At 44.1% G+C, this 19,514-nt stretch overlaps 5 protein-coding genes across 5 annotated transcripts; 3 read left to right on the top strand and 2 right to left on the bottom strand.

Moving 5' to 3' along the window:
* Positions 1-102: 102 nt before the first annotated feature.
* On the top strand, positions 103-1,764 carry GCG54_00010268 (uncharacterized protein; the record flags this gene model as incomplete). The annotated part of the gene is made up of 4 exons (XM_045410195.1): positions 103-487; positions 544-1,225; positions 1,276-1,642; positions 1,672-1,764. The coding sequence occupies 4 exons, from the start codon at positions 103-105 to the stop codon at positions 1,762-1,764; spliced, it is 1,527 nt and encodes a 508-aa protein (XP_045260150.1).
* Positions 1,765-3,584: 1,820 nt separating this feature from the next.
* Positions 3,585-5,264, bottom strand: GCG54_00010267 (Mitochondrial import inner membrane translocase subunit TIM44; the record flags this gene model as incomplete). The annotated part of the gene is made up of 2 exons (XM_045410194.1): positions 3,585-4,260; positions 4,309-5,264. 2 exons carry the CDS (start codon positions 5,262-5,264, stop codon positions 3,585-3,587), a joined length of 1,632 nt encoding a protein of 543 aa, XP_045260149.1.
* A 420-nt stretch (positions 5,265-5,684) lies between these two features.
* Positions 5,685-6,416, top strand: GCG54_00010266 (putative 37S ribosomal protein S18; the record flags this gene model as incomplete). The annotated part of the gene is made up of 1 exon (XM_045410193.1): positions 5,685-6,416. One exon carries the CDS (start codon positions 5,685-5,687, stop codon positions 6,414-6,416), a length of 732 nt encoding a protein of 243 aa, XP_045260148.1.
* Positions 6,417-6,654: 238 nt separating this feature from the next.
* Positions 6,655-7,452, bottom strand: GCG54_00010265 (DeSI-like protein sdu1; the record flags this gene model as incomplete). The annotated part of the gene is made up of 2 exons (XM_045410192.1): positions 6,655-7,305; positions 7,369-7,452. 2 exons carry the CDS (start codon positions 7,450-7,452, stop codon positions 6,655-6,657), a joined length of 735 nt encoding a protein of 244 aa, XP_045260147.1.
* A 1,237-nt stretch (positions 7,453-8,689) lies between these two features.
* GCG54_00010264 (Obg-like ATPase 1) lies at positions 8,690-18,954 on the top strand (the record flags this gene model as incomplete). Its single annotated transcript, XM_045410191.1, has 6 exons — positions 8,690-8,941; positions 8,995-9,552; positions 9,749-10,295; positions 17,544-17,589; positions 17,636-18,650; positions 18,763-18,954. Coding segments are annotated over 6 exons (2,610 nt in total), but the record flags the coding sequence as incomplete, so codon positions are not given.
* Positions 18,955-19,514: the final 560 nt, after the last annotated feature.

The following is a 19,514-nucleotide window of genomic DNA, read 5'->3' as shown; positions in this document are numbered from 1 at the left end:
CCTGGTGTTGCTCGCGATATGGGTAAGCTGCAGTTGCTAAGCAAATTCCAATGGAATCCATCTCAATGACAACAGCCAAATACTTACAAATCCAGCGATACAATGGTGCTCGACGGGACAAAGATTCTTGCGTGGCTTGAAAAGCAGACACTTGAGGAGCAGAAACTCGACAAGCAAGAAACTCTGGATAGGATTCAAGAATGGCTTACCCAAGATGATGATGCCGCCGAGACGAGGAGCTTACTTAGCCGTCTGTGTGAAGAATGCATAAGGGTAACGAAATGTGCCTTCAGGAACATGAACAAGGACAAGCGCCTACCAAGCGTCGTGTATCGGCGTCTGGAGCGGAGCGGTTGCTCCTTCATCTTGTGGGCTGATGGGCATGGAGTCGTAGATGGCAGGTTGGATGAAGCTTGCCAGAAGTCGCGGATGCTTCAAAGAATCTTGCTGAAGCTTCTCACAGACATTGGAAAAACACTATCAAACAGTGAGCCTTCCGCACGTCTGCCCCCTTTGAGGTTTACTTGGTAACTTGAGCCACAGAGCTGGCACCACTATTGACGGAAAACAAAGATGATGCCCATGAGCAGACCAAGTCCCTGAAGGATCTACTTGTGGAAGCAAAGGGAGAACTGCAACGCAATGATGATGAATCCGAAAGCGACGAAAGCGAGAGCGGCACATCTTCAGCTTCTGAGTCAACTGACTGGGAGGAGATCGCAGATGACATGTGGATCGAGGTCGAGTGTCTCCTTGACCTTGAATCTCTCATAGAATCACCGTTCATGACTTTTCAGAGGACGAAAAGTATCGACCCTTCTGCCGAAAACTCTCAACCGGGCATAGGGTGCCAGTACTATTCAGACCATATTCGCTATCGATTTCCGGATGCCGAGCTTGAGCTTGTGGATCGTCTTGGCAGAGCCAGCTGGAATCGTTTCTTGAGAGTTCAGGAGAGCAAGAAAACCACAGAAAATGACATCAAAACTGAGGATGGAGGTACTCTTCCTCCTCAGACGGAAAAGGGTACGCACTTCCATGACTCAGGTTTGGGAACATCACTCGCCACTCGATCTGCATACGCCGAAACCGCGATGTCCTACAAGCAAAAGAACCAAAACTCCACGTCGGTCAAGATACCTCCAATGCCGACAAACGCTGGCAACGCCTTTGAATGTTCCATTTGTGGGCGTCAAGTCAAGTTTCCGAATAATTCCGCTTGGAAGTAAGTCCAATCCATTTCCAAGAAGATGATTGCCCACTAATAGATGAAAGACGACACGTTTTTAGCGACTTGCGGCCCTGGATCTGCCACAGTACTTCTTGTCTATACGGCATTGAGCCTTTCCAGTCACGTGAAGACTGGATTCAACATCTTACCTTGGAACATGGCTTCGCGGACCAAGAAAGCTCAACTCAATGCCCCCTGTGTCTAGAGTTCACGGGTGGTAAGAAAAATGAGAATTTGAATCACATATCAAGCCATTTGGAGGAAATATCTCTTTCGGTTTTGCCTAGTGCGTACGTAGGCTCGGAATGCGAGTCTGAAAGCGACTCTTCTGGTGCCATACCAACTTCGATTCGAGCTGCAGGCCCAAGTACGGCTGAGGCTTCAGAGGGAAACGCCCTGGCCGCATCAGCAGTACCTAGAGACGATGATACAACCTCCAGTACTGGAGTCAATATCGCCCGTACCTCCCATCATGGTATCAGACACCATACTTGGTCGTCAACACCAGCAAGACTTGCCTCCCATTGGCTTGAAGACACTCCGTTTGCAGAGCTTTTGAATATGCCTGAAGGAAACCCCAGGCTAAACCCTACAGTCTTTCAATTTCCATTAAATGATGCAGGATCAGGCATGACGCCATCGCTGGGCGTTTGGAGGGATGATTTGAGTAGTTCGCCGGACATATATTAGTTGACTAGGCTAGCGGAAAATGCACACAGTGTTAACGGATCAACGGTTCTCTGAATATGATGGCGGCAGATCGAAGAAAAGCTTTATAATCAAGAAACCTGCGGCAGACCAAGTCTCGTTCTTTCGAACGTGTTTTGCGTAGGTTTTCCGAGGACTCGGACCTTTGGCCGCAACTCAGAAATGGAAATATTAAATCGTTAGCCTTTGTTGTGTATGTCTGCATGTGACTTGTACTATCACCACCGGCCACACTTGATGCATGAATCGAGTCATTGATAATGAAACTAATGCTTTGTTGATCGCTGATTCATATTTACAGGCGGGTTGGTTCTTGGGAATAATTGTACTGCCCATGCCAGCTAAATGGGAGTCCATGTTTTGAACTTCTCGCTGCTGAGAGACCATGACCTGGTGCCCAAACTGTCCACGACACTCCTTTATTATGTGGAGTGACACGGATCTTCCATTTATCGGCAGCTAGCTATGTTGGTTTGTGATCATAAGTAGGACTTCGCGTGGTTTAGCTTTCTTCGCATCTTCCACCCTGATATCAATCACTGCGATGCCCTATAATATCGAATTTATTCTGATCATCAGCGATCGTATTTCTGGACCATTGGCAAGCGTATCTAAACCCCATTTTGGACGACAAGGGGAAGTGCAACGACAATAGCTCGAATGCAAGCCTCATATGGTCGGTTATGTCTTTGATGTTCATTTGCCAAGAGAAGGTACTCGTCAGGAGAGAATAACAAGCTTGGCGCCCCGTTTGCTTGACCTTCTGTAGCCTGCATTCTTAAACGTGCGGAGCATTTCTTTATTTCATCACCTCCGTCACCGAGACTTCGGCAAGCACCACAGGTCGTCAACACGATGTTCGGGTCCAGATGAGGCCTCGTCAGCGTGTTTTGAGGATGGCCCATTGTTGTCGCCAATCGACTTAGCCTCGGTCGAAAGTGCCTCATAACATCATCGCAGTCCTCAGAGGCTTACAATACCCCTTGAAATCCCCACACACTTAGACCGTGAAGTGAAAGCCCGACGAGTGCGAATGCTATGCCTGGAGCCACGGTCGAGGCTCAGCCTGCAAGAATCGACGAGTGAAAAGCGTTTTCCTGAGGCAAGTCCGAGGGCAGACTAGCAACTAGGCAGCAGACTGTCTGATAACCTGCAGACTAGGCACAGGTAACTTCACTGTAGTCCAGGATGGCAGAAATATGTGGCCGAGGACACTCAGTCTTCGTAATATTACATGTCAAATATGTCAACTCGGCCTCCCTCACAGAACAGGCCTTTTTTCCCTTCATCTTCTACACGTACACGTAAAAAGCCTCCAAGAGCGGTGTTGGTTTTTTGTTTCTCTCTCTCGTTCCGGCGCACGCAAGTCGCCCAAAAGTTCGCCAGTCCCATATGCCCCTCCCGTTCTAATTTTTTTGTACAGGTAGTAAAAACACTTTTTCGGTGGCTTTGTATAAAAAGGGGGTTTGTCGAGGGTGTGTGCATGGGAGGAGGGGAGGGGGGGGTCTTCATTCATTCATTCATCCAACCGGAATCCTCTCTCTCGCCCGTGCCCCGCGTGCGTGAAAAAACACCATCTTATTGATATAAGATGTAAAAAGTAGGAGGGAAGTAGTTTTGGGTTTTTCTTTGTTTGGATGTTTCTTTAGTAGTAGTCCTTTCCGCTCTTCTGCATCTCAATGAGACGCCATCCTCTCGTCTCGGGGTTGCTGACGTCGTCCGGCACGCGGGTGATGCCGATGGCGTACGTGACGAGCTGAACCTTGTCTTCCATACCAGCCGCGAGCTCGCCGCTCTTGGCGTTGCGGTAGACGTGCACCTCCTGCGTCCTGCAAGTGATGACGAAGACGGGGATCTCGCCGGGGTCGAGCATGCGCGCGCGCACAATGTCGACGTGGCGGATGTCGAGGATCTTGCCGTCGGACTTGAGGCCGGCCTGCAGGTACTGCTTGGTCAGGGCCTCGTAGACTGAGTACTGCGCCTCGGAGAGCCACAGCTTGAGGGTCGGGACATCGCCCTTGACGTAGGCGTCGAGGACCTCGGGGAGGATGTACTCGCGGAGCTCCTTGAGGAAGGGCTCCGTCTGGAAGTTGGGGTCCATGGAGCGGAACTTCTTGATGACCTGCGCCGTCTCGTTCTCGGCGAAGAAGCCGCCGATCTTGTCCGTGACCAGGCGCGCCGTCTCGATGAGGGGGTTGTCGGACTCGCGGTAGACCTTGCCGGCGTTGAAGAAGCCCTGGGCAAACTTGTTGCCGTCCTTGAACTCGTTCCAGGCCTCCTTCCAGGCGGCGTCCTTGTGCAGAGTGACGTTGGTGCCGGCGCTTGTAGCTGTCAGTAAAGTTCGGGCATAGCGGAGGCTAACAACTTACTTGGGGTCCTCCTCCATGATCTCGGGCTTGCCGTGCTTGGCCTGCTCGGCTTCGCGCTTCTTCCTGCGCTCTTCCTTCTCAACCCAGCCACCGTAACGCGAACTGCTGCCATCGTCGATAACGTCCTTGACGTTCTTGTACGCCTCGGTCTCACGGAGGGGCTTCGTCGCCTTGTCGAGGGCGTCTCCGGTAACGTTGGCGACCTTGCGGACGCCCTTCATGGCGGTGGTGTCCCACGTCCATGCGGCACCCTTTCCAATCGCACCAGCCGTGGTCTTGACAGCGCTGCTAGCGGCCGACGAGAGAGCTCCGGTAGACTTCTCGTAGGCCTCGCGGGCTTTCCTCACGCGCTCACTCTCGGTGAAGTCCTGGATCTCACCAGACAGCGCCTTCGTCGACTCGTTCCACTCCTTAGACTTGCTGAACTCGGCCTGCATAGTCTCCGTGAAAACCTGCCATGGCGTCTTGTCACCGTGGGGTGGAGGGGGCGGGGCATCTTCCTTCTTTTGCTTCCTGTCGCCCTGCTCACCCTCCTTGCCCTCCTCCTGCCCCTCGGTCTTCTCGCCCTCCTCTTGCTTCTTCTCAGTCGACTCCTCCTTGGCCTCGGACTCGGCGTCCTTGGGCTTGGTCTCCTCGGCCTTTGCGCTTTCCTCGGGCGTCTTGGGCTTCTCGGTCTGCTGTTTCTGGAGCTGTCCGGCCGTCAAGTGGAAAGAGCGGGATTGCATCGAACTCGAGATGGACCGCACATCTTCGGGGAGGAACTGTGATCGCAGGGGTGTGGGTCGGAGGGCGGATTGTTGTCGTGAAAAGGCCAGCGCAGCGTTGCCGCTCAGGTCTGTTGAGAGTAACCGGCGATACGAGGGCGTCCTGCCGTGGTTCTGTGCCGCCCGCGCTGAAGCTCTAATAAGAGATGCACTCTGAGGATTTATCCTCGCCGACTGCACGAGGGAGTTCATATTGAAAAATTCCAAGCTTACCGCCTCCCGACGATAAGCAAAGGCGGAAGAAAAAAGGGAGGGAGGGACAGGGCAGCGAAAAGGTGTAGATGACGATTTGCGGCAGCGGGTGGAGGAGGGACGGGCTGGCAGCAGAGAAATTTTGGCTCGCGGGCGACGAGGGACTAGTCGAGGCCCAGAATTGGGATGGAAGCTCTGCGATTTCGGTTGAAGGCGGAGCGCGGAAAAAATCTGGGCCCCTGTTCAACCGAAGACAACCCGGCGGGCACACGGCCAATCAGAGCCAGCGAATGCCTCCAGACTTTGCGAATTCGAGCTGTCAATTTTGCCCGTCCAAAAACTTCACGGGCCGTCGTCAGTGTCGTCAAACCACCCCCCGCCGCCTCCCTCCCACCGAACGGAAGGCGAACACGCACAGCGATGAGTTCCGCACCATCGACCCGCCTCCTGGCGAGGTCGCTCTTCCAGAATGCCGCCGCCGCCCGCCCAGCGACGGTGACCCGAATGTCGCCCTTCCTCCGATCCTTCTCCCAGACCACGGCGCCCCGCGCCGACGAACCTTCCGATGCGAAGAAGGGAGGTCAGGACCTCCTCAATGCCATGTACGGTAGCTCGAGGGCCGCCCCCGCCGCCTTCCAGTCTCCAGCAGAGCAACCAAAGGCTGCCTCGACCCCCGGTAACCTGTCCCAGAGCCTCCTCTTCGACACACTCAACCGCGCCTCGAACGGCAAGTCCGGCCTGGGAGCTCTTGACAACCTGATGGAGGAGCAGGAGGACCGTCTCGAGCCGTTTCACATGCACGTTCTTTCGCACAAGCACAACACACACGTCACCGTGACGAAGCCCGACCGCGGCGCCATCATCTCCATGTCGACAGGCAACATCGGCTTCAAGAAGTCCAAGAGGAAATCCTACGATGCGGCATACCAATTGACGAAGTACGTTCTGGAGCGGTTGAGCTACATGGGATGGCACAAGAAGATCAACAAGCTCGAGGTCGTGTTGAGAGGGTTCGGCCAGGGAAGAGAAGCAGCCGTGAAGGTTCTCATGGCCCCCGAGGGCAAGATTTGGCGCCAGAAGGTTGTTCGTGTGGCAGATTCGACCAGGTTGAAGTTTGGTGGAACGAGGAGTCAGAAGCCCAGACGTGTCTAGAGGAGGAGCAGCGGAGGAAGAGGCGGACAGACGCCAATTACATGCATGTACAATACGTGTACGACTGTATCATATATCACAACGAGCAACTTTCCTTGCATTCTGTGGTTCAAGATGCAAATGTTTCCAACTCCTATGGTATCAAGTGCTACACGCCTCTCAAACAAAACGCCCGCCCACAACGCCGAACCATGATCCCGTCTTTCTTTCCCTCATACAAACATGACCTTTAGCCGTTCTACTTCTTCTGGTCTGGCGCTCTCTCAGCTGCAGGCAAATTGCGACCACCGGTGTCGCGGACAGCTTTCTTGCCCTTCCCGTTGCCGCCCCGCCGACGCTCCTCTTCGCTATCCCAGTCGGCATCTCCGGAATTCTTGGAATTCTCGGTCAGGAATCTTGGGGGCGACTGCTTGAGCATCCTAGAGCCCTCGTGAGCATGGTCGTCCTCCTCCTCCAAGAGCGCCCCGTCGGCGGTATCGTATTCGGGTGGGTCGATCCAGTCGCGGGGGACGACGCAGGGCAATGCGACTCCGATGCTTGCCGCTCGGTTCAGCCAGCCGGGACCGGGTCGACCGGTCAGCTTCTTACACAAATACGACGTGAAGTGGTTGCAGTTTTTGGTCAAGAGGTTGTATGAAGTTCCGAGGAAGTCCTTGGACGCCTCTTCGAGAATCGCGTCGATTTCGGCCTGGGTCGCAAAGGTGAAACCGTGGAGAATCTCCGACTTGAAGGTGCCGCCGGGGGGCTCGGTCTTGGGCTTCGTCCAGTACACTCCGGTAATGCCGCGCCTTTCGTGGCCGCCGTATGCGTATTCCTTCCCATTGATCACGACGCCCGAGTGCAGCAGTGAGGCGCCGACTGTCCATAGAACCGAAGAAAGTCTTCCTGGCTGCAGGACAATGTTAGCGAAGCCCGACACGGTGATCGGCAGGTGGTGGGTCCAGCAACTTACAGGAAGCAGATCGTAGACGTGGATTGTGACTTCCGTCTTTTGAAGTGACAAGGTTGAGCGGTGATTGCTCGAGCGAGGAGGCATCTTCGGCTGGCGACCTTGAAGGCGGCGTTGCAGGCGGTTGAAAGTTGGTGTATTACGTCGTACTACAGCAGCGCGAGTCGTAGGAGGAGGGGCGACGGCAGATTAAGAGGAAACGGAGGCGGAAGGCAGAGCAGACCACAGATTGGGATAAATATACACGTCGAAGCTCCGGGATAAGGATTGAAGCCGTTTCACAAGTGAAAGAAACAGTTCCGGCGAGTTGAAAGGTGCAGGCTGAGGGAATTGGCGAAGGGGGAAACAAGCAGCGCATACAATGCAGTCGTCGACGAAAGGCCGCAAGGCATGTCGCAGCTGGTAACCTTGGGCCTGGCTCGGGCGGTGCTCGGCGCAGATGCGGGCGTCAGCGAGGTAAGTTGGGTGGTGCAACTCAACCGGCGCTGGCTGACTGGCAATGCTAACTTGGAAGCCTGGGCGACCTGACCTGCCCGGGGGCAGCAGTTATCAGTAAATCACTCCTGCACTATCCGTACCTAGGCACCCGGACGGCACCGAGGAAGCCCACCTTACGAACTGAAAGTCTGAAGTGCATGCAGGCAAGCAAGCATTCTGCGCGGTGACAGCAAGCGAGGTACTTGGAGACGAGCTGTTTTAGCGCAGTAAATGCGGGGCATTGCACGGCCCGGACAAGTCACTCTGCGCCGCAAGCGGGCTAAGAGCAATGCGACCCAATGAGACGTCGAGGAATGAGGTCAGCGGCCAGACAGCATCCCTGCCAAAACCAGCCCCGCGTCTTCCTTCAGCACAGCTCTGGAACACCGACCTGAAGCTTCCTTTTTGGGGAGGATGGAGGAGCTGCACGCGACCTGGATTATTACCTCAGCATTCCTTGCACCCCAGCTATAACCTTACATAAGCACATGCTAAGATCAGTGTACGCAGTACCCGACATGACGGACCTATGCCCCACTTCCAGGTTCTATTCGAATATTTTTGACCCGGGCTTTCGTTTCGCCGCCGCGCCGAACCCTCCCGCCTTCCAATTCCATCGAGCTTTCGTCAGGTTTTCGCTCTCAACCCCCTCCGCCCCGTTTTTGGTGGGGCACATTAAAATTCATCTAACCAGGCCACAGCCGCCCGCGCGACGACTATTTTTTCTCTCAGCATCAACAGCTTCACGCTTTCTCCCTCCTTCTTCCTCTCTTCTCTCTACCGCCTATTCTCCCACTACCCCCGCGGGCAATCCGTACGCGATTGAGGCTGGTCGCGGCCAATAGTCGCCAAAACGACGTCCTTCATCGTCCTCCCCTCTTCTTTCGCTTCTCCCTCCATCTCTTTGCTCCCCCGCGCAGCTAGTTCTGCCTTTCGCAGTCGCACTCTCCCAGTGACTGCCGCGCTCACGTGCACCGTACTATACACACCCACTCGTCAGTACGCCAAGAGCCGCCGGATCAAAATGCCTCCCAAGAAGCAGGTCGTGGAAGAGAAGATTCTCCTGGGCAGGCCCGGTAACAACCTGAAGAGTGGAATTGTGGGTGCTACGCCTTAGAACCTGTGCGGGATCAGGCTGACCCCTCTCTTCAGGTTGGCCTTGCAAACGTCGGAAAGTCCACTCTCTTCCAGGCCATTACCAAGTGCAACCTTGGCAACCCCGCCAACTTCCCCTACGCCACCATCGATCCTGAGGAGGCTCGCGTCATCGTCCCTGACGACCGCTATGACTGGCTTTGCGAAAAGTACAACCCCAAGTCTCGCGTCCCCGCCAACTTGACCGTCTACGATATTGCCGGTCTGACCCGCGGTGCCTCCACCGGTGCTGGTCTGGGTAACTCTTTCTTGTCCCACATCCGCGCCGTCGACGCCATCTTCCAGGTCGTTCGTTGCTTCGACGATGCCGAGATTATCCACGTTGAGGGTGACGTCAACCCCACCCGTGATCTCGACATCATCAGCGATGAGCTGCGTTTGAAGGATATCGAGTTCGCTGAGAAGGCCCTCGAGAACCAGAAGAAGAAGACCCGCTCTGGTGGCAAGGGCCTCGAGCACAAGAAGGCCATGGAGGAGCAGGCTACCATGGAGAAGATTATCGAGCACCTGAAGGCCGGTAACGAGGTCCGCAAGGGCACCTGGGGCCCCAAGGAGGTAAGCCGCATTTTTCACTCTTCCACTCGACCCCCTGCCTTAAATGATGATCAAGGGCCCAAGGCCCGACTATTTAAACCCAGCTCTTCGAATGCCAAAGGCATACTGAGACAAAAAACCATTCTGATTTTGCACCTTGTCACTACTTTCATGTTTCGCACTCTTGTCGCAAAACCAGTTCTGACAATATTTCTAGGTCGAGGTCATCAACCCTCTGTTCCTCCTTACTGCCAAGCCGGTCGTGTACCTGGTCAACCTGTCTGAGAAGGACTTCATTCGCAAGAAGAACAAGCACCTTCCCAAGATTGTTGAGTGGGTTAAGGAGCACGCCAACGGCGACCCCATCATCCCCATCTCCGTCTCTTTCGAGGAGCGCTTGACCCGCTACGAGACCGAGGCTGAGTCCCTCGCCGAGCAGAAGGCTGTCGGTGCCGAGTCTTCTCTGCCCAAGATCATTCTGCAGATGCGCAAGGCCCTGAACCTTGGCAGCTTCTTCACCACCGGTACCGATGAGGTTCGCCAGTGGACCATCCGTAACGGCACCAAGGCGCCGCAAGCCGCCGGTGTCATCCACACGGATTTCGAGAAGACATTCATCCAGGCCCTCGTCTACAACTTCAGCACCCTTAAGGAGCTCGGCAGTGAAGCCGAGGTCAAGGCCAAGGGCAAGGTTATGACGAAGGGCAAGGACTACGTTGTGGAGGACGGCGACATTCTGCTTATCAAGGCTGGTGCTGCCAAGGGTTAGAGAATGAATATTTGATGGAAATTTAGATATGAGGATTGGTCAAAAGCTCTGCCTTTCGGTTTAGATATCACCGGCTAATAGAGAATTGCCGCCACACTTATTATTTCAACGTGAATGCATGGTGTCCTGTGAAATGTGCTGAGATCAAAATCTGAGCTCTAGTGAGCACCTTCGGGGCAAATTAGCCGGGGATTTACCGCCACTCTTGCATTTCCCACCTCAGCACGGACCCTGTGACATCTCTCGCTGTACCTGTTGCCAGTAACCTTCAACCACTTGGACATGAATCTTGCGAGACGGTAGTCGGCCGGGCCCGGGCCTCAGGCCCAAACCCTAGCCCGAATCCCACCTTTATATAAGGGATCAGCTATACTACTTTATAGCTAGGCGCGCTTAGTGCTTATAGCTAGATTAATTAAGCTACTTTATATAAGTTATAAGCCCTCTATATACTTAAATTTATCTACTAGATAGTAAGGTTATTCCTAAATAGCTATTAGGACTTTAACCTTATAGTTTAGTAATTACTATAAGGTAATTAATAGATTACTAAGCTATTAGAAGTAATACTTCTAAGTAGAGAGTATAGCTATTATAATATATATCCCCTATTTATAAAATCTCTTTAGCTTTTAAACTATTAAAATTAATAATTATTTAATAATTATTATAATTATATAGGGATAACTACTTAATAACTATCTAATTATTACTTAAAACTACTATTTAAATCTCTCTTAAATAGCTAAATTAATTAAATAAAATAATATATCTTTAATTAGTAATCTAACTCTATCTTTTTTTAGCTCTACTAGAAGGGGATTATCTTAAACTAACCCTCCCCCTTCTTCTACTATAAACTTTATAGCTAGAGTAGCTATATAGAAAGTAGTTAATAAGAGATTAGATCTAAAAAGTCTAATATATAATACTATCCCTAAACTAACTAAAGCTATAAGTTTTAAGCTATAAGAGATTAATCTTAAGAATACCTTTAAAGTAATAGAACTACTCTTCTACTTAATAGCTAAAAAGATACTAAATAGATATAATAGAGATATAATTTTTAAAGAAGATAAAGTAGTAATAATTAAGGATCTAAGCTTTTTAAGTAATCTAATATTTATAGGTTTTATACTTACTAAATAGTTATTTATAGAGAAGATTTAATATAATCTCTTAGAAGAAATAATTAATAATAATCTTTTTATTATAGTTTTAGCCTTCTATATCTTTATTAAAACTAAAGAATATACTTAGAAGTTTAATAAGCTAGCTATAAATAAAATCTATAATAACTAAAATAGAATAACTAGAGTTAACTATAGTAATATTAAGGATTTTATATAAAATCTTTACTTAACTTTTAATAAACTAAATAGTTCTAATATAGGCTTATTAACTATAGCCCTTATTTATAGACTTATCTAAGGTTTTAGATATTTTAATTAAATTAAAGTAGACTCTATAGAGAATAACTTTATTATAAGGATTTAAAACTATAATAACTTCCTATAAGAACTTAGAAGTTTAAGTAAAAAGGAATAATATAAGTAAGCCTCCTAAAGTGTTAAAGCTTTATTAAATAAGAAGAAGTTTGCTATAAAGAAGTAAACTTAAGCTCTTAAGTCTAAAAGTATAGAACTATAAGATTTATATATTTCCTATAATATTAAGTATCTTAAAACTCTCTATAGATATAAAATATATAGTTATTATTATAGAAAGATAACTTAATACCTTAAGAAGTGCGATAAATACTCCTTTAAGTATTTTAAGTACTATACCTTAGGATATAATAAGTTTAAGTACTTAAATAAACTACTAATAACTTAGTAATTAATAATATAGATATTTATTTTAGTATTTAGCTTAAAAGGCTAAACTTAAAATAGTATCTTTAGAAACTTTAGTATTAAATAAGATATTAACTAATAATCTAAAGCTTTTATAGATACTCTATTAGCTTAAGTTTAAAAGAGAACCCTTTTATTATTCCTAATAGAAAACTTTAGAGTATTTAGTCTATATTTTAACCTTTAACCTCTAATTAAAGATTTATATAAAATTACTTATATATAGAGAGTTAAGAAGTAACTAATAAAGAAATTTATATACTTTAGCTATAGTTTTACTAATTAAACTATAGATATAGAGATTAATAGTTTCTTTATATATAATATTATTAAGGAAGTTAATAAAAAAGAAAATAATAACTAAGAAATATAACTAAATTAATATATTATATCTATAGCTTTAATTAGGAGGATAGACTCCTTTATACTAAATACTAACGCTAGTAGATATATTTTTAATAATCTCTCTATTTTTAAAGAATTTAGAGATCTCCTTTAAGGATTAACTATAAACTATATAAGTAGAAAGGATTAAATTAGCTAGGCTATTAGTATAGCTAAAGTAATTACTATTAAGCTAAGTAGTAAAAAGACTACTTTCTAACTATATAGTACCCTCTATAAGCTTTATAATATAGTATAAATTATTAGTATTAGTCTTCTTTAGAAGATAGGTATCTATTTTAATAGTTTAGATAATACTTTAGTTTATAAAGATATATCTAAAACTATCACTAATTTTAAATAAGATATATAAATCTTTTAGCTTTAGATCTATCCCTCTAATTAGAGTAATAAATTTAGTTCTTTTAGGCTAAATTACTAAACCTTTTACGCTTATTTAAAATATCTATCTAAAGAGGTAACTATTACTACTATAAGAGATACTAATATAAACCTCTTTAGAGTACCTCCTATAGAATATAAATATTATATCTACCTTATAGTAAAGTTAATATAATACCTTAGTAATAGATAATAAGAATAACTAACTTAAGCCTTTTAGAGGCTTTAAATTAATTTCCTAAAATTAATACTATAAAGCTTTAGAAGTATTACTTATAGCCTCTATATTATAAAAGCTTTCTTAACTTATAGATAGTTCTAAGTATTTAAATTAAAAAAAGATATAGCTATCTAGCTATAAAGCTAGTTTCTAAAGAAGATTATAGTAATAAATAGTATTATTCACTTCTCTAAAGTTATTATAAATAATAATATAGTTCTTCTTAAGGTAATAAAGCTTTTTACTTAAGAATAAGGTTTTATCCTAGAGATAGTAGCACCTTATTCTTATTAGTAGAATAGGAAGGTAGAAAGCTTTAGTAGGGCTATATAGTAAAAAGTATAAGTAATATATATAGAAGTTAGCCTTCCTAAATCCTTCTAGCCTTAGTTAATAAAGACTTCTATAGAAGTTAGTAATCTACTATCTAATAGTAAGAGTAATATTAGTCTTTATAAGAAACTAGTAAATACCCTTAATATATCTCTTACTATAAGAAAACTATATATATACTATCTCTACTACTAAAGCTACTAAGCTTATATCTATATTCACTTAGATAGCTATCTATATATAAAAGGGTAGAAAATAAAGCTTAAAGCTAAACTTAGAAGATTTATAAGATATAATAGCTTTTATAGTAATATCTTCTATATTCTTATTAAAAGGACTAATAATATTTAGTAGGTGAGGGATATAATATTTAAGGAAGATAAAGGAGAGCTCCTCCTAATTAAATTTAATAACCTATAGCTAAGAGAAGAAGTTAAATTAGAGACCTATAAGTATAAGAATAAACTACTAACTATAACTTATAAAGCTGAGATTTAGCTTTATAGATACTATAGGCTATATATTAGCTCTACTAAATAAGAATAATAAAAGGATAAAATAAGTAATTTATACTTAGAAGAAGCTTAAGAATTAGAGGGTAATAATAAATAAGAATAAGAAGATAAGCCTCTTTAAGAATAAGAAGAAGTTAGTAGTAAGAGGGGTAGTTTACTAACCTTAGATCTAAAACTATATATACTAATATAAAATACTAGTACTATAAATATATAGGTATAATTAATACTAGAAGAAGATTCTCTTTTATATTAATATTCTCTTACTACTCCTCTAAGCTAGAGTTCTCTTATTACCTCTTAGTAGTAATAAAGTTCCCCTACTATATTATTATAGCTAGGATCCCCTATTATTTTCCCCTAAATACCTTAACTAATATAAAGAAGATTAAGAGGAAGACTAAGGGGTAGTAGTAGAGGTTTTACTCTTATAAGATTACTAAGAGTAACTATCTCTTCTTTTAGTTAAATAACCTAAATACTTAGAACTTAAGTATTATATAATATAAAGAAGTTTAATAGAGAATTTAGTAAAATAGAGGTTATAGAGATTAACCTAATTAATAATAAAATAAATTAAGAACTAGTTACTTTTACCTTTTTAGTGTCTAACCTATTATAAGCCTTTAGTTTAGAGATTTAATTACCTATAACTTTTAGGAAATAGGAGGTAATAGAAGAAGGACCTCTAAAGTTAGTTATCTTTAATACTATAAAGATTTAAGTTAATAGCTTAAAAGGAATAAAATACTAGTAGCTTAAAGAACTCCCTAATAGCTTTAAATATCTCCTAAGTAAATAAGTATATAATAAAAAGGTTACTATAAATAGAAGACTTAATAGAGTTAGAGTAAGATAAGTTATTTATAATAACTTTTAAGATAAAGATAATAAGATAGTTTATACTACTATTACTAATCTTATTACTCTATAAATCTTTTTACTAATTATAGCACTTAAAGATCTAAAACTTTACTAAGTTAATATAGTTATAGCTTTCCTAAATACCTTTATAGGAGATTATAATATCTTTATTACCTAACTTTATAGGTTTAATAATAGATCTAACTAGTTCTATAAATTAAAAAGAGCTCTCTATAAGCTAAGAGAATCCCCTCTTCTCTAGTATAAGTAAATTATTACTATCCTTAAATAATTAAGGTTTAATCTACTCCTAAAAGAACTCTATATTCTTATTAATAAAGATAGTATTATAATATTACTTTATATTAATAATATACTTATTACTATACTTAATATTAAGTAAGTTAATAACTTTAAAAATAACTTATATAACTTCTTTTAGATTAAAGATTTAAGTAAAGTATAATAGTTTCTTAGGTTTAAGATTATTTACTACTATAAGATAAGATAACTTTAGATCTTATAGGCTAAATATATTAATAATATACTAATAGAGAAAGGTATTACTAAATATAACTAAGTTTCCTACCCCCTTAGTAATATTTAGCTACTAGAGATTATAGAATAATATAAAACACCTACTAAAATATATAAATATTAAAGTAATCTAAATAAGTTATAGTAGATTATAAATAGTATATAACTAAATATTATAACACCTATAGATAAAGCTACTAAAGATTAATAATATACCTCTAAAAAGTATAATAAACTACTAAGATTAATATAGAGATATCTCTATAGCTTATAATAACTAGTACTCTACTTTAGTAGTTTAGGTTATTCTATTAATAACTTTAAATTATTAGTATTCTATAATACTAGCTAGTCTAACTATAAAAAAATAAGTAAGTTAATAGCTAGCTATATAGTTATATATAGAGGAGCACTAATTACCTAGAAATTAATACTATAATTATTTATAGCTATATTAACCTATAAGGCTAAGTAGATAAATCTAATACTTAGAGGGAAGGCTTTACTATATATTATAGATCTCTTTAAAGGGATAAATATCTTTATTTAATTACCCCTCTAAGTATATATAGATTTTATAAATACCTTTAATAATTATCTATTAGGTAAATAGTTACTTAAACTATACTATATTAAGATTAAATATTATTAGATTATTAATAATATTAGTAATAGAGACTTTAAGATTAATTATATCCTAACTTATAAGATAGTTACTAATAGCTTTACTAAACTACTAATAGTAGAGAAGTATTATAACTTTATTAAAATACTAAGTTTATCTAAACTACTTATAACTAATAATAAATCCTAATCTAGGGATAATATCTTAAAGCTTAATCTTAATTAAGTCTATATACTTATTTATTTCTTTTATATATAATAACTTTATTCCTTTATATCTCACTAACTAATTAACTTTTATAGTTAGACTTTATATTATTTTAATTACTTTAATTTATTCTTTTTAATAATTAAATTACTAACTATAAAAGTCTCCTATATAAGAAATTATTTAGTAATAAAAGCTTAGAAAGTAATTAAAGATTTTAATTTTACTAAGTTATAAGTTTATCACTAAGTTAGATATCTTAGTTAATATTTATTTATATTAAAAATATAATAATACTAACTACTAAAAGAAATATAAGCTTAAGTTTAATTTACCTAATTTTAATTAGATCTTAAAAATATAAGTTAGAATAAAAATAAAAAGAGAACTAAACTTTATAATATCTTCTAATAATTATCTTAGTTAATTAAGTTTATATAAAATATTAATATATCTTAGAACTAACTCTTATAAGAATTTATAAACTTTACTTATTTTAAAGTATTAAACTTAACTATAGAATATAGAACTTATATTATTTAATTAGTATTAAGAAGTTAACTAAACCTAATTACTATAAACCTAATTTAAACCTAAAACCTTAAAATTAAGTTATTAGCTCTTTTAATCTAAGTCTATATAATCTAAAAGTAGCTAAACTACTAGACTATATAGCTTAAGTTTATATTAAAGTTACTTTAAAGTTAATAAGGGTTTTATATTATAATTAATATATAACTAAAGGTTAGAGGTTAGAAGTATTTTAAGAGGTGAAATAGGATAATAAAGTTAATATAAAAAAGAAAGTATAAGGGAGATAGCTAGGAATAAAGTTAATAGTTATATAATTAATCTAATTACTACTTTAGGATAGGAATAGCTTTATAAGGTATAGGAGGTATTAGCTAAAAGGGGGGTATAAGATAGTAGTTAGCTAGGCCTAAGCCTTAAGCCTAAACCCTAGCCTAAATCCTACCTTTATATAAGGGATCAGCCACACCACTTTATAGCTAGGCGCGCCCAGCGCTTATAGCTAGATTAATCAAGCCACTTCACGCAAATCTGCATCACGACACCATCGAGGCGTCAAGGCAGAAAAACATGAGCCAACCTCCGATAAATCGTGGCCATGGCCGCAACATATCAGTCACGAGACGTGAGTTTGTCTGACCTTGTAAAACGCTTCGCGGCCACCCTAGACATATTTCACATCATTTTCACCTCTAATCTCATGGGTGTCAACTCATACACATATCTTCATCGCCGTATTGATTGGTTTACTTGGCTGATCTTTTCACAGCGGTTCGCCCACGGTCTTCAACTAAGGGTCCCCTAGATCTGGACGAGTGAGAATCCCATCTAATACTCCACGGCTGTACTGACACCTCTCAGTACCCCTCTCAACGATCCCCTGTCGCCAAAGGCTGGCGCATCAGAAGAACCGACTCAACGCCCAGTATCAGGCGTCAAATCCCCAGCACCTCTCCATTCTCCCGTACCTCCCGTCAAGACCACCGTCACAAAGGACTTCAGCTTCCTTCTGCGCCCCGAGATCTACCACAGCATCAACCCAATCAACATCCCTGTCGCCTTCAAGACCTCCCCAAAGCAGCCCACCCCCGATGCCTTGCTCGACGACCTCCTGGCCATGGGCCACTTCCGCGCCGCCGCCATCGCCGCCGTCCAGGAGCTCACAGGCACCGGCGGCCCGGCGCGCCCCCGCGTCGACCCCTCAGACCATCAGCGCATCTTCACCCTGCTCTACACTCGCCTCGCCTGCCTGACGCTCATCGACGCCACCTCCGTCGCAGCGCAGGAGGTCCGCGCCCTCGAGGACCTTAACGCCGGCGTCTACATCGACGAGACCACCGGCGAGCACCTCGTGCCGTGGGAGCTGCGCGTGCTCAACATCCGCCTGCAGGCCCTCGGCTTCGGCGACCCCCGGCGCTCCGTCATGGCCTACCACGACCTCGCGCGCGAGGCCCGCGAGCAGATCGCCAAGGCGGCCACGCGGCACGACAACTCGGCCCGCGAGCTCTGGAAGGCCCGCCTCCACGACCTTGGGATCAGCGTCGCCGGCGCGCTCATCGAGATGGACGACCTCGCCGGGGCGGCGCACCATCTTGCCGCGCTGAGGGACCGCGGCGACGGCAAGATGGCGCTCTCGCGCGCGCTCATGTGGCTGCACCTCGGCGACGTGGACGCGGCGCGCCGGAGCGTGCAGGACGCGGGCGGCGACGACGATGGCAGGCACGCGGAGCAGGTCGTCGCGGCGCTGTGCCAGATGGCGGACGGCGAGTACGAGGCGGCGCTGCAGTCCTGGCGGGGGTTGAAGGAGCAAGTCATGGACGAGATGATTGGCGTCAACATGGCGGTGTGTCTGCTCTACACGGGCAAACTGACAGAGGTCCGTCAGCAGCTCCATTTTCCAGTTTCATTTTTGCTGTTCCCTTCCCATTTTCCCCTTCCTACGTTATCGTGCATACTGACAAAGTGCTGACTGGAAAATCACCCTGCAGGCTCGCGCATCCCTCGAAGACATGGTCGGAGACGGCTACTCGTCGCACACCCTCCTCTTCAACCTGAGCACGACATACGAGCTCTGCACGGAGCGGAACCGGAACCTCAAGCTGAGACTCGTGGAAAAGGTCGCCGATCAGGACGAGACGGTCAAGGGCTGGGAGAAAAGCAACGCCGACTTCAAGCTGTAGAACTGATTTTGCCCAATGTAAACCACACGCTTTATCCCACAATTGGATGAGATCATTGCCTCCGGTGCTTCCCCTCCCCCTCCCCCCCTCCGGCTCCCCCTCCACCCCTCGTGAAGTACCTTACCGTCCGTACCTCTAACCCCCGACTCCGTGAACAAGGGGGGTTGGGCTGGGTCCTTTTACCTTTGGCTTTCCGTGTGGCCCGGAGGAGGGGGACGTCCCCGGCGCGCCCAATCAGCGCGGCGTTGGCCGCGGCCCTGAATAGACTTGGCCCAATGGCGGGGTCCCGCAGGCCCAGCGCGCAATCAGATGGTGCCGGTGCGCGGTGCCTTACCTATTATTTACTGCTTACCAAGATGCTTAGTTACAGGACGTGCATGCGGTGGCAGAATGACAAACCCGGCCGTCAGTCACCGCACAACCAGTCAGTCAACCCGACCACACAACAGATGACTTTTTTGTCTCCTCTTCCCTGGCCAGGCCAAGACAATCATCGGGCTGAATTTTCGGGAATGAGGGGGTTTGGTCTTGATTTTGTCATTTGCGGTTGTTATTTTTGG

The sequence above is a fragment of the Colletotrichum gloeosporioides genome, assembly GCF_011800055.1.
Source record: "Colletotrichum gloeosporioides strain Lc1 chromosome Unknown consensus_71, whole genome shotgun sequence".
NCBI classification, from domain to species: Eukaryota; Fungi; Ascomycota; class Sordariomycetes; order Glomerellales; family Glomerellaceae; genus Colletotrichum; species Colletotrichum gloeosporioides.
The sequence above is the reverse complement of the archived record's forward strand: the minus strand, read 5'-3'. Positions and strand labels throughout refer to the sequence as shown.